The 13,436-nt window shown below is 40.0% G+C and overlaps 1 protein-coding gene across 25 annotated transcripts in view; it reads right to left on the bottom strand.

Annotated features, from left to right (window-relative positions):
• The window catches only part of PTPN13 (protein tyrosine phosphatase non-receptor type 13), a 243,490-nt gene that overhangs the window by 13,606 nt on the left and 216,448 nt on the right, over positions 1 to 13,436 (bottom strand). For all 25 annotated transcript variants that reach the window (XM_024246017.3, XM_024246021.3, XM_054553498.2 and 22 more), the window contains 3 exons: positions 13,005 to 13,060; positions 4,671 to 4,774; positions 40 to 188 (listed from right to left, as the gene is read on the bottom strand). In XM_024246017.3, coding sequence (XP_024101785.2) covers positions 40 to 188; positions 4,671 to 4,774; positions 13,005 to 13,060 — 309 coding nt within the window. The remainder of the gene's footprint in view (positions 1 to 39; positions 189 to 4,670; positions 4,775 to 13,004; positions 13,061 to 13,436) is intronic.

Genomic DNA, 13,436 nt, shown 5'->3' with positions numbered 1-13,436 from the left:
ATACACTTTGGGAGAGAATCATTGGCAGAAGCCACTTACCTCCAGCTCCTTAGAAGGAATTCCTTGATCCAGCAAACCCCGCAGGACTCGAATGACTGATTTTAAGTTGGCACCCGTGTATTTACCAGAGGGAAGCACTTGGACGACAGGGAGTACAGCAAGCTCATCGTTTGTCAGAAAGGAATGATCTAACAGGAAGACAGCAATTTAAAAACAGTTCCTCCAGAACCAATTTAACTAAGTGAACTAATTTCAGCCTATGTTCACCTCATCTTACAAAAGGGAAAGTCTATTTATTTATTTAGAGATAGAATCTTGTTCTGTCGCCTAGGATGGAGTGCAGTTCTGTAATCACAGCTCATTGCGGCCTTGATCTACCAGCCTCAAGGGATCTTCCTGCCTCAGTCTCCCAAGTAGCTGGGATGACAGTCATGCACCACTCTGGGCCTGGCTAATTTTTAAATATTTTTGAAGAGATGGGGTCTCCCTATGTTGCCCAGGCTGGTCTTGAACTCCTGGCCTCAAGTGATCCTCCTGTCTCGGCTTCCCCAAATGCTGGGATAACAGACATGAGCTACTGCACCTGGCTAGGAAGGTCTTTATTTTATTTATTTTATATATTTATATATGTGTGTGTGTATATTTTATATATATACACAATAAATATATATGTATATATGTGTATATATATACACAATAAATATATACGTATATATGTGTATATATAAAAAATATATGTATATGTGTGTGTGTAACTGGCTAGAAAGGTCTCTATTTTATTTATTTTATACACACACACACAGTCTTATTCTTATTCTGTAGCCCAGGCTGAAGTGCAATGGCACAATCAATGCAATGTCAACCACCTGTCTCAGGTGATCCTCCCACCTCAGCCTTCCTGGTAGCTGTGACTACAGGTAAGCAGCACCACGCCTGGGTAATTTTTTGTATTTTTTTGTAGAGATGGGGTTTTGCCATGTTGCCCAGGCTAGTCCTGAACTCCTGGGCTCAAGCGATCCACCTGCCTCGGCCTCCCTAAGTGTTGGGATTCCAGGCATGAGCCATTGTGCCTGGCCAGAAAAATCTTTAAATATGCAACAACTAATAATATCTCCCCCAGAACAGATTTAACTAACAAATGAACTAATTTCAGCCCATTCTCACCGCATCTTACAAAAGGGAAAGTCTTTAAATATGAGAGAATTAATAAGGTAATAGAATTAATAGGTAGGCTGATAACTACAATTAACACAGGAAAGTCAGCCCTAGCACACTCTCACACCCAACTTTTAAGGAGATACCTCACTGACGTTCAGAAGTTTTTAAGGCTCTTGGCTCTCATTTATTTACAGTTTCTAAAGGAGTTTATGTTGTTTCTTTTTGCTTCTCTTGACTCAAATGGCACTTTTTAAAAATTTTTGATAAGGGGTTTATCACGGGCAGCCCGGGGACAGCTTGTTTCTTTTCCCCGCAAAACCAGCCATAAAAAGGTAATTGTACTTAGTTCTCAGAATTTCGGAAACAACATAATAGGTAGGCAATTTTTAAAATAAGTATTCTAGATAATAATAAATGGGATTCTTTCAACAATAGAACTCTGTTACAGTGAGAGAAGATGAATTTTTCTGAAGAATCCCAAACTTCACAATATTCTCTATTTTATGCTCCCCTGACTCCTTACACACCACACACACACACACACACACACACACAAATCTTGATCTCATATATACAGAAAGCCTTTATAAATGATGGGAAAAGATGAAAAAATTACAGCACATCAAACAAATACAAAATTGGTATGCGTTAAGACTAACAAATTATTTAAAAAAACAGACTTTTAGTTAAATAAATACCTTTAAATTGTTACAACAGAGCCAATGGAACCATCATTTTAGTAGGTAATTGAGAATTATAATGACAATATCCTTTGCTTCAATACTTTTACACTAAAATGTGACCATAAGTAAAACATATAAATTCTTTTTACGAACAGCTTGATTGCAGAAAACCAAACATATTTCAGATATTTCTTTAGTTTTTCTTAAACTGGGCTCTGCTGACCCATGGAGGCCAGTATTTCTACATAAGCATTTAAATATTTTGTTTTAATTTCAAGATAATATAAAAAGCACATTCTAGATCACCTGAATAACCAACTCATAACTAAACACTGAATTATTTCAGTGCCTTGAATTGCAATGTGTTGCTCACCCTGGCACCAGTAGAGAATGATAATCTAAAATAATGGCATTAAATGTTATTCAAACTGGTCCATAAACATTCTCAGTGCTTCTTAGGTTCTCAAATTTGAGAAATGCTGTCCTAAAGTTTTACAAGTATGCTTAGCTGTAACTGAAATTCTAATCTGCATAACACATGCAAATTAAACTGTTACCTGCCCCCTCACCCCCCAAAAAAACCTCAAGAACTCATTACAAAAAATTATCAAATTTAGTTCTGTTACTACTTTTCATTTAAATTAGCTTCTAAGCATATGGGGAAAGTAAGAGAGACACTTCAGAAATTCCTTATTATGAGAGATTACTCCAGAACACTGATTTCTCTCTTCACCATCCATCCTTGGCACTCAGGGCCAGTTATCCCTGGTGTTCGATAGTTTTCTCCATGCAAATAAAGAATTCCCTTGAATTCTTTGGGAGTTGAGTCAACTATCTTAGAAGAGCTATGGGTCTAATTTAGTACCTGCTGTATGGAAATTATTTATAATTGAAGGCAACTGTTACCCTAGAAAAAGGGAGGGGAAACTTCTTGCTATAGACTGCACAAGTGTAGCTTTAATTATGTCAATCAGCTGATTAAAGCATTTTGATGATGCAGCTAAGATATAGGCAACAATGATGCTGGCACTGTGAGGGATACAAAACTATACAAGACACCTAAAAGGTTAACATTTAGCTCAGGCAGAAGTTGGCTGGGAATACAAAATTTACTCATATGAAATAACTTTTACAGAACTGCATGTCAGTGCAACAGGAACTTAAAGGCTGGGTGGATGAGCAACGGCTACAGTGCTGGACATGCATGTTGTACACATACCAACAGTCTAGCCAAGTCAAGAAAGTGTTAATTAAACTTCCTTCCTTCCCTTCCTTTCCTTCCTTCCTTCCCTCCCTCCCTTCCTTCCTTCCTTCTTTCCTCCCTCCCTCCCTCCCTCCCTGCTTTCTTCCCTTCTCTCCTTCTCTCTCGCTCTCTCTTTCTCTCTTTCTCTCCTTCTTTCTTTCTGACAGGCTCTCGCTCTATCACCCAGGCTGGAGGTCAGTGACACAATCTCGCTTATTGCAACCTCTGCCTCCGGGTTTCAAGTGATTCTCCTGTCTCAGCCTCCCGAGTAGCTGGGATCACAGGTGTCTGCCACCATGACCAGCTAATTTTTGCATTTTTAGAAGAGATGAGGTTTCGCCTGTTGGTCAGGCTGGTTGAACTCCTGACCTCAGGTGATCAGCCTGCTTCGCCCTCCCAAAGTGCTAGGGTTATAGGTGTGGGCCAGCACGCCCAGCCTAAACTGTTAATTTCTTTCAAAAAAAAAAAAAAAAAAACTAAGACTTTGCTTTGAATGACAAAACCATGTTCTTTCATTATAGTGACACTTTCTGATATAAAATAAGACGAATGAAATACTGGATAGAATTTCATTTCTCTATTGGCTCAGTAATAAAATGAAAAGGCAGTAATAGTGAAACAGACCAATTGATTCCCGATCATAAAAGATGACATTGAGATTCTAGGATAATAATAATTCTGGCCAGGTGCGGTGTGGCTCACGCCTGTAATCCCAGCACTTTGGGAGGCCGAGGTGGGTGGATTGCCTGAGCTCAGGAGTTAGAGACCAGCCTGGCCAACATGGTGAAACCCCATCTCTACTAAAAACAGAAAAAATAGCCAGGCGTGGTGGTGCACACCTGTAATCCCAGCTACTTGGGAGGCTGAGGCAGAATAATTGCTTGAATTCAGGAGATGGAGGTTGCAGTGAGCCAAGATTGTGCCACTGTATTCTCCAGCCTGGGTGACAGAGCAAGAGACTCTGTCTCAAAAAAAAAAAAAAAAAAAAAAAGTGCCCCTTGACTTCTTCCAGAATGGCAAAATTATGACTTCATATTTCCACTTAAAGTATGTATACATTTATTTGCATGTTTTACTCCAAGCCACTGAGAATTTTAGAATATAACTGTGCAAATATCTGGTAATATAATGAATGTTGATTTTGTCTACATGATTTAACTTTATGTTTAAAAGCAAATAATGTGGCTGGGTGTGGTGGCTCATGCCTGTAATCCCAGCACTTTGGGAAGCTGAGGTGGGTGGATCATCTGAGGTCAGGAGTTCCAGACCAGCCTGGCCAACATGGTGAAACCCCATCTCTACTAAAAATACAAAAATTAGCTGGGCATGGTGGCGCCCACCTGTAATCCCAGCTACTCGAGAGGCTGAGACAGGAGAATTGCTTGAACTGGGGAGGTGGAGGTTGTAGTGAGCCGAGATTGCCCCACTGGACTCCCAGCCTCTGTCTCAAAAAAAGAAAAAAAAAAAAGCAAATAATGTATACATATGGTAAAACAGCATATCCATATAGTCTGAAAATCACTTAAAAACAACTTATTTTTCCAATTCATTATTTTTGAGGAAAAAACTGTCATTAAAATTCTTGCCTTTATCAGAATCTTCATGGTTTGTTCTCTCTATTGGCAACTCATCACTTCCCCATGTTATTTCATCATCATCAGTCTTCTTTTCTTGTGACTTCTGAATTAAGCTATGAAAATAAAACACATTTGAAACATTTTCATTTTTGTACTCAAATTAAACATTATGGCCCTGAATGATTTTCTCTACAATTATTATAGTATTTTAAAATAGAATGTCTAAGAAAACCAAAACCACAATTCTTAAAATTTATTGGTAGATATAAACAACTGAGATGTAGAATGGTTTAATACAGTTTTAAAATTTATCCTTCGACAGATCCCGTCTTTGAACTTTAAACTGAAGGAGTCCATTTGAGGATGGAGAAGGTGGTCATTTTATTTCTATCCTTCAACATGGATGAGTGATTACAATTGTATGGGCATATAGCTCTTTCTCCTTCTTTTCAGCAGCTGCCCACTATTGCAAAATATGAATGTATCTTAATTTATTTAAAGAAGTCTCTATTGATGGGTATAGCCTTTTGCTACAACAGGAGGCCAGAAGGACACTCCTGTACCTGGGCACTCACTTAATGTAATGAAACCCAGTAGAAGTTCTCAATATTTTGGAAGTGCATAACAGATGCCCTCTTTGGTAAGGTGGATGGCTAGGAAAGAGAAACTAGGTAGGAGAACGGTGTTTAGTGCTAAGGTGAAGTGAAAAAGGATTATGTAAAAGCCTGAATACATTTTTAACTTTCTGATATTCAGGGGGAACAAAGCAGAGTACTTTCATCTGATGACATTAGTATACACCAGGACATGGATTAATGCTCCCAAAATGTCAACAGGGCAGCAATTATGCTGCTTTTATGGCAGATGTTTCCCCCTGTTCTAACTAACTGTGGGTGACAACACTTATTTTGCTGGGTTAAAAAGTTCTACATCCATGAAATGTCTGGGAAAGCTTCACTAGAGAGTTCTCCTCTTGTGTGACAATGTTCCTGCTCATTCCTCTCATCAAACAAGGCAATTTTGTGAGCTTCAGTGGGAAATTACTAGGAATCCATCGTAGAGTCCTTATTTGGCTCCTTCTGACTTTTTGTTTCTCAATCTCAAAAAATCTGTAAAGGGCATGCATTTTTCTTCAGTTAATGTAAAAAAGACTGCATTGATATTGTTAAATTTGCAGGACCTTCAGTTTTTTAGGGATTAACTAAATGGCTGGTATCATCACCTACAAAAGTGCTAAACTTGATGGAGCTTATGTTAATAAAGTTTATATTTTATATTTTTATCTTGTAACTCTATTTTTTCATGAACTTTCTAAGTCCCCTCATAGATAAAAAACCTTTCCCTCATATATATTTTTGTAAAAAAAGACATTACTTTACAATTAGAAATTGTTTAAAACATATTTTTGTGGGTTTTAAAACATATTTTGTGGGTTTCTTACTTTTTTTGGTTTCATTTTCTCATTAAAAATTTAAAAATTTTAAAGTATAGAAAAATAGAGAAACTGAAAAATAAATGACCCATAACCCAATAGCAGAAGTCAGTCACTGTAATGATTGTTGGCACATTTCCATTTAGGGTCATGCTTTCATTCATTTTTTCCAATGGTTAAGAGAATATTGCTTTCTTGAAGCAATAGTATAATAAACACATTTTCACATGTCACTAGAACCTCCTTGTAACAAATAATTTAAAACTTTTTTCTTTTTTTTTTAAAATTTATTATTATTATTATACTTTAGGTTCTAGGGTACATGTGCGCAATGTGCAGGCTAGTTACGTATGTATACATGTGCCATGCTGGTGTGCTGCACCCACTAACTCGTCATCTAGCATTAGGTATATCTCCCGATGCTATCCCTCCCCCCTCCCCCCACCCCACAACAGTCCCCAGAGTGTGATGTTCCCCCTCCTGTGTCCATGTGTTCTCATTGTTCAATTCCCACCTATGAGTGAGAATATGCGGTGTTTGGTTTTTTGTTCTTGCGATACTTTACTGAGAATGATGATTTCCAGTTTCATCCATGTCCCTACAAAGTACATGAACTCATCATTTTTTATGGCTGCATAGTATTCCATGGTGTATCTGTGCCACATTTTCTTAATCCAGTCTATCATTGTTGGACATTTGGGTTGGTTCCAAGTCTTTGCTATTGTGAATAATGCCGCAATAAACATACGTGTGCATGTGTCTTTATAGCAGTATGATTTATAGTCCTTTGGGTATATACCCAGTAATGGGATGGCTGGGTCAAATGGTATTTCTAGTTCTAGATCCATGAGGAATTGCCACACTGACTTCCACAATAGTTGAACTAGTTTACAGTCCCACCAACAGTATAAAAGTGTTCCTATTTCTCCACATCCTCTCCAGCACCTGTTGTTTCCTGACTTTTTAATGATTGCCATTCTAACTGGTGTGAGATGGTATCTCATTGTGGTTTTGATTTGCATTTCTCTGATGGCCAGTGATGGTGAGCATTTTTTCATGTGTTTTTTGGCTGCATAAATGTCTTCTTTTGAGAAGTGTCTGTTCATGTCCTTTGCCCACTTTTTGATGGAGTTGTTTTTTTCTTGTAAATTTGTTGGAGTTCATTGTAGATACTGGATATTAGCCCTTTGTCAGATGAGTAGGTTGCGGAAATTTTCTCCCATTTGGTAGGTTGCCTGTTCACTCTGATGGTAGTTTCTTTTGCTGTGCAGAAGCTCTTGAGTTTAATTAGATCCCATTTGTCAATTTTGGCTTTTGTTGCCATTGCTTTTGGTGTTTTAGACATGAAGTCCTTGCCCATGCCTATGTCCTGAATGGTAATGCCTAGGTTTTCTTCTAGAGTTTTTATGGTTTTAGGTCTAACGTTTAAGTCTTTAATCCATCTTGAATTGATTTTTGTATAAGGTGTAAGGAAAGGATCCAGTTTCAGCTTTCTACATATGGCTAGCCAGTTTTCCCAGCACCATTTATTAAATAGAGAATCCTTTCCCCATTGCTTGTTTTTCTCAGGTTTGTCAAAGATCAGATAGTTGTAGATATGCAGCGTTATTTCTCAGGGCTCTGTTCTGTTCCATTGATCTATATCTCTGTTTTGGTAACAGTACCAAGCTGTTTTGGTTACCGTAGCCTTGTAGTATAGTTTGAAGTCAGGTAGCGTGATGCCTCCAGCTTTGTTCTTTTGGCTTAGGATTGACTTGGTGATGCAGGCTGTTTTTTGGTTCCATATGAACTTTAAAGTAGTTTTTTCCAATTCTGTGAAGAAAGTCATTGGTAGCTTGATGGGGATGGCATTGAATCTGTAAATTACCTTGGGCAGTATGGCCATTTTCACAATATTGATTCTTCCTACCCATGAGCATGGAATGTTCTTCCATTTCTTTGTATCCTCTTTTATTTCCTTGAGCAGTGGTTTGTAGTTCTCCTTGAAGAGGTCCTTCACGTCCCTTGTAAGTTGGATTCCTAGGTATTTTATTCTCTTTGAAGCAATTGTGAATGGGAGTTCACTCATGATTTGGTTCTCTGTTTGTCTGTTGTTGGCATATAAGAATGCTTGTGATTTTTGCACACTGATTTTGTATCCTGAGACTTTGCTGAAGTTGCTTATCAGCTTAAGGAGATTTTGGGCTGAGACAATGGGGTTTTCTAGATATACAATCATGTCGTCTGCAAACAGGGACAATTTGACTTCCTCTTTTCCTAATTGAATACCCATTATTTCCTCCTTCTGCCTAATTGCCCTGGCCAGAACTTCCAACACTATGTTGAATAGGAGTGGTGAGAGAGGGCTTCCCTGTCTTGTGCCAATTTTCAAAGGGAATGCTTCCAGTTTTTGCCCATTCAGTATGATACTGGCTGTGGGTTTGTCATAGATAGCTCTTATTATTTTGAGATATGTCCCATCAATACCTAATTTATTGAGAGTTTTTAGCACGAAGGTTGTTGAATTTTGTCAAAGGCCTTTTCTGCATCTATTGAGATAATCATGTGGTTTTTGTCTTTGGTTCTGTTTATATGCTGGATTACATTTATTGATTTGCGTATATTGAACCAGCCTTGCATCCCAGGGATGAAACCCACTTGATCATGGTGGATAAGCTTTTTGATGTGCTGCTGGATTTGGTTTGCCAGTATTTTATTGAGGATTTTTGCATCAATATTCATCAAGGATATTGGTCTAAAATTCTCTTTTTTGGTTGTGTCTCTGCCCAGCTTTGGTATCGGGATGATGCTGGCCTCATAAAATGAGTTAGGGAGGATTCCCTCTTTTTGTGTTGATTGGAATAGTTTCAGATGGAATGGTACCAGTTCCTCCTTGTACCTCTGGTAGAATTCGGCTGTGAATCCATCTGGTCCTGGACTCTTTTTGGTTGGTAAGCTATTGATTATTGCCACAATTTCAGATCCTGTTATTGGTCTATTCAGAGATTCTACATCTTCCTGGTTTAGTCTTGGGAGGGTGTATGTGTCGAGGAATTTATCCATTTCTTCTAGATTTTCTAGTTTATTTGCATAGAGGTGTTTATAGTATTCTCTGATGGTAGTTTGTATTTCTGTGGGATCGGTGGTGATATCCCCTTTATCATTTTTTATTGCATCTATTTGATTCTTCTCTCTTTTTTTCTTTATTAGTCTTGCTAGCGGTCTATCAATTTTGTTGATCCTTTCAAAAACCAGCTCCTGGATTCATTTATTTTTTGAAGGGTTTTTGTGTCTCTATTTCCTTCAGTTCTGCTCTGATTTTAGTTATTTCTTGCCTTCTGCTAGCTTTTGAATGTGTTTGCTCTTGCTTTTCTAGTTCTTTTAATTGTGATGTTAGGGTGTCAATTTTGGATCTTTCCTGCTTTCTCTTGTGGGCATTTAGTGCTATAAATTTCCCTCTACACACTGCTTTGAATGCATCCCAGAGATTCTGGTATGTTGTGTCTTGGTTCTCGTTGGTTTCAAAGAACATCTTTATTTCTGCCTTCATTTCGTTATGTACCCAGTAGTCATTCAGGAGCAGGTTGTTCAGTTTCCATGTAGCTGTGCGGTTTTGAGTGAGATTCTTAATCCTGAGTTCTAGCTTGATTGCACTGTGATCTGAGAGATAGTTTGTTATAATTTCTGTTCTTTTACATTTGCTGAGGAGAGCTTTACTTCCAAGTATGTGGTCAATTTTGGAATAGGTGTGGGGTGGTGCTGAAAAAAATGTATATTCTGTTGATTTGGGGTCGAGAGTTCTGTAGATGTCTATTAGGTCTGCTTGGTGCAGAGCTGAGTTCAATTCCTGGGTATCCTTGTTGACTTTCTGTCTCGTTGATCTGTCTAATGTTGACAGTGGGGTGTTAAAGTCTCCCATTATTAATGTGTGGGAGTCTAAGTCTCTTTGTAGGTCACTCAGGACTTGCTTTATGAACCTGGGTGCTCCTGTATTGGGTGCATATATATTTAGATAGTTAGCTCTTCTTGTTGAACTGATCCCTTTACCATTATGTAATGGCCTTCTTTGTCTCTTTTGATCTTTGTTGGTTTAAAGTCTGTTTTATCAGAGACTAGGACTGCAACCCCTGCCTTTTTTTGTTTTCCATTTGCTTGGTAGATCTTCCTCCATCCTTTTATTTTGAGACTATGTGTGTCTCTGCACATGAGATGGGTTTCCTGAATACAGCACACTGATGGATCTTGACTCTTTATCCAATTTGCCAGTCTGTGTCTTTTAATTGGAGCATTTAGTCCATTTACATTTAAAGTTAATATTGTTATGTGTGAATTTGATCCTGTCATTATGATGTTAGCTGGTTATTTTGCTCGTTGGTTGATGCAGTCTCTTCCTAGTGTCAATGATCTTTACATTTTAGTATGATTTTGCAGTGGCTGGTACCGGTTGTTCCTTTCCATGTTTAGTGCTTCCTTCAGGAGCTCTTTTAGGGCAGGCCTGGTGGCGACAAAATCTCTCAGCATTTGCTTGTCTGTAAAGTATTTTATTTCTCCTTCACTTATGAAGCTTAGTTTGGCTGGATATGAAATTCTGGGTTGAAAATTCTTTTCTTTAAGAATGTTGAATATTGGCCCCCACTCTCTTCTGGCTTGTAGAGTTTCTGCCAAGAGACCCGCTGTTAGTCTGATGGGCTCCCTTTGCGGGTAACCCGACCTTTCTCTCTGGCTGCCCTTAACATTTTTTCCTTCATTTCAACTTTGGTGAGTCTGACAATTATGTGTCTTGGAGTTGCTCTTCTCGAGGAGTATCTTTGTGGCGTTCTCTGTATTTCCTGAATCTGAATGTTGGCCTGCCTGGCTAGATTGGGGAAGTTCTCCTGGATAATACCCTGCAGAGTGTTTTCCAACTTGGTTCCATTCTCCCCGTCACTTTCAGGTACACCAATCAGACATAGATTTGGTCTTTTCACATAGTCCCATATTTCTTGGAGGCTTTGTTCATTTCTTTTTATTCTTTTTTCTCTAAACTTCCCTTCTCGCTTCATTTCATTCATTTCATCTTCCATCGCTCATACCCTTTCTTCCAGTTGATCGCATCGGCTCCTGAGGCTTCTGCATGCTTCACGTAGTTCTTGAGCCTTGGTTTTCAGCTCCATCAGCTCCTTTAAGCACTTCTCTGTATTGGTTATTCTAGTTATACATTCGTCTAAATTTTTTTCAAAGTTTTCAACTTCTTTGCCTTTGGTGTGAATATCCTCCCATAGCTCAGAGTAATTTGATCGTCTGAATCTTTCTTCTCTCAGCTCGTCAAAGTCATTCTCCGTCCAGCTTTGTTCCATTGCTGGTGAGGAACTGCGTTCCTTTGGAGGAGGAGAGGTGCTCTGCTTTTTAGAGTTTCCAGTTTTTCTGCTCTGTTTTTTCCCCATCTTTGTGGTTTTATCTACTTTTGGTCTTTGATGATGGTGATGTACAGATGGGTTTTTGGTGTGGATGTCCTTTCTGTTTGTTAGTTTTCCTTCTAACAGACAGGACCCCCAGCTGCAGGTCTGTTGGAGTACCCGGCCGTGTGAGGTGTCAGGCTGCCCCTGCTGGGGGGTGCCTCCCAGTTAGGCTGTTCGGGGGTCAGGGGTCAGGGACCCACTTGAGGAGGCAGTCTGCCCGTTCTCAGATCTCCAGCTGCATGCTGGGGGAACCACTGCTCTCTTCAAAGCTGTCAGACAGGGACATTTAAGTCTGCAGAGGTTACTGCTGTCTTTTTGTTTGTCTGTGCCCTGCCCCCAAAGGTGGAGCCTACAGAGGCAGGCAGGCCTCCTTGAGCTGTGGTGGGCTCCACCCACATCGAGCTTCCTGGCTGCTTTGTTTACCTAAGCAAGCCTGGGCAACGGCGGGCGCCCCTCCCCCAGCCTCGCTGCTGCCTTGCAGTCTGATCTCAGACTGCTGTGCTAGCAATCAGAGAGACTCCGTGGGCGTAGGACCCTCTGAGCCAGGTGCGGGATATAATCTCCTGGTGCACCATTTTTTAAGCCCGTCGGAAAAGCGCAGTATTCGGGTGGGAGTGACCTGATTTTCCAGGTGCCGTCTGTCACCCCTTTCTTTGAGTAGGAAAGGGAACTCCCTGACCCCTTGCGCTTACCAAGTGAGGCAATGCCTCGCCCTTCTTTGGCTCGCGCACGGTGCACGCACCCACTGACCTGCACCCACTGTCTGGCACTCCCTAGTGAGATGAACCCGGTACCTCAGATGGAAATGCAGAAATCACCCGTCTTCTGCGTCGCTCATGCTGGGAGCTGTAGACCAGAGCTGTTCCTATTTGGCCATCTTGGCTCCTCTCAACTTTCTTTCTTTGTTTCTTTTTTTTTTTTTTTGAGACAGAGTCTTGCTCTGTTGCTCAGGCTGGAGTGCAGTGGCGTGATCTCAGCTCACTGTAACCTCCACTTCCTGGATTCCAGCAATTCTCGTGCCTCAGCCTCCTGAGTAGCTGGGATTACAAGCATGTGTCACCACACCCAGCTAATTTTTATATTTTTAGTAGAGGCGGGGTTTCACCATGTTGGCCAGGCTGGTCTCCAACTCCTGGCCTCAAGCGATCCGCCCATCTCAGCCACCCAAAGTGCTGGGATTACAGGCATGAGACACCATGCCTGTGTTCTTGTATTTTTAGTAGAGAACAGGGTTTCACCATGTTGGCCAGGCTAGTCTTGAACTCCTGACCTCAAGTGATCCACCCGCCTCAGCCTCCCAAAGCACTGGGATTACAGGCATGAGCCACTGCACCTGGCCCGAAAATTTTAAAAATTCTTAATATTAAACCATAGTTTTATAATTTACTCAACAATGCTTATTTTATACTGGAAAACAAATGGAAATCTTCAGAGCATTTATAGATAGACAGATAGATAGAAGCATTATGGATACTTTGAGAATTATTTTCTTACCTTTCACTTTTTACTTTTTCTTCACAATATTCTTCACAGCCATTCATTTTGGTAGCCTACAATAAAAACAAATAAGAATCAAATCAGCCCATTGTAACAAAAAAAAATCGCATACTATTTTTTTCCTGTTACTTATTTCCTATATTTACTGTTATTGTTCATCCTTATATTACAAAGACACATATGACATTCAATTAATACACTCCAAATAGTGGCTGAGGCATCAGTGGCCCAACAGTCTTTGCTGCTCCCACTTAGGTATCTTCACACTCATCTTGGCTTCTCATTTTTTTAAAGAGATGGAGTCTGTTGCCTGGGCTAGAGTCCAGTGGTACAATCATGACTCACTGTAACCTCAAACTCTTGGGCTCAAGCAATCCTCCCCCCTCAGCCTCCTGAGTAGCTAGGGACTACAGGTACATGCCACCATGC

Source organism: Pongo abelii, chromosome 3 (genome assembly GCF_028885655.2).
Source record: "Pongo abelii isolate AG06213 chromosome 3, NHGRI_mPonAbe1-v2.0_pri, whole genome shotgun sequence".
NCBI classification, from domain to species: domain Eukaryota; kingdom Metazoa; phylum Chordata; class Mammalia; order Primates; family Hominidae; genus Pongo; species Pongo abelii.
This window is presented reverse-complemented; position numbering and strand designations above follow the sequence as displayed.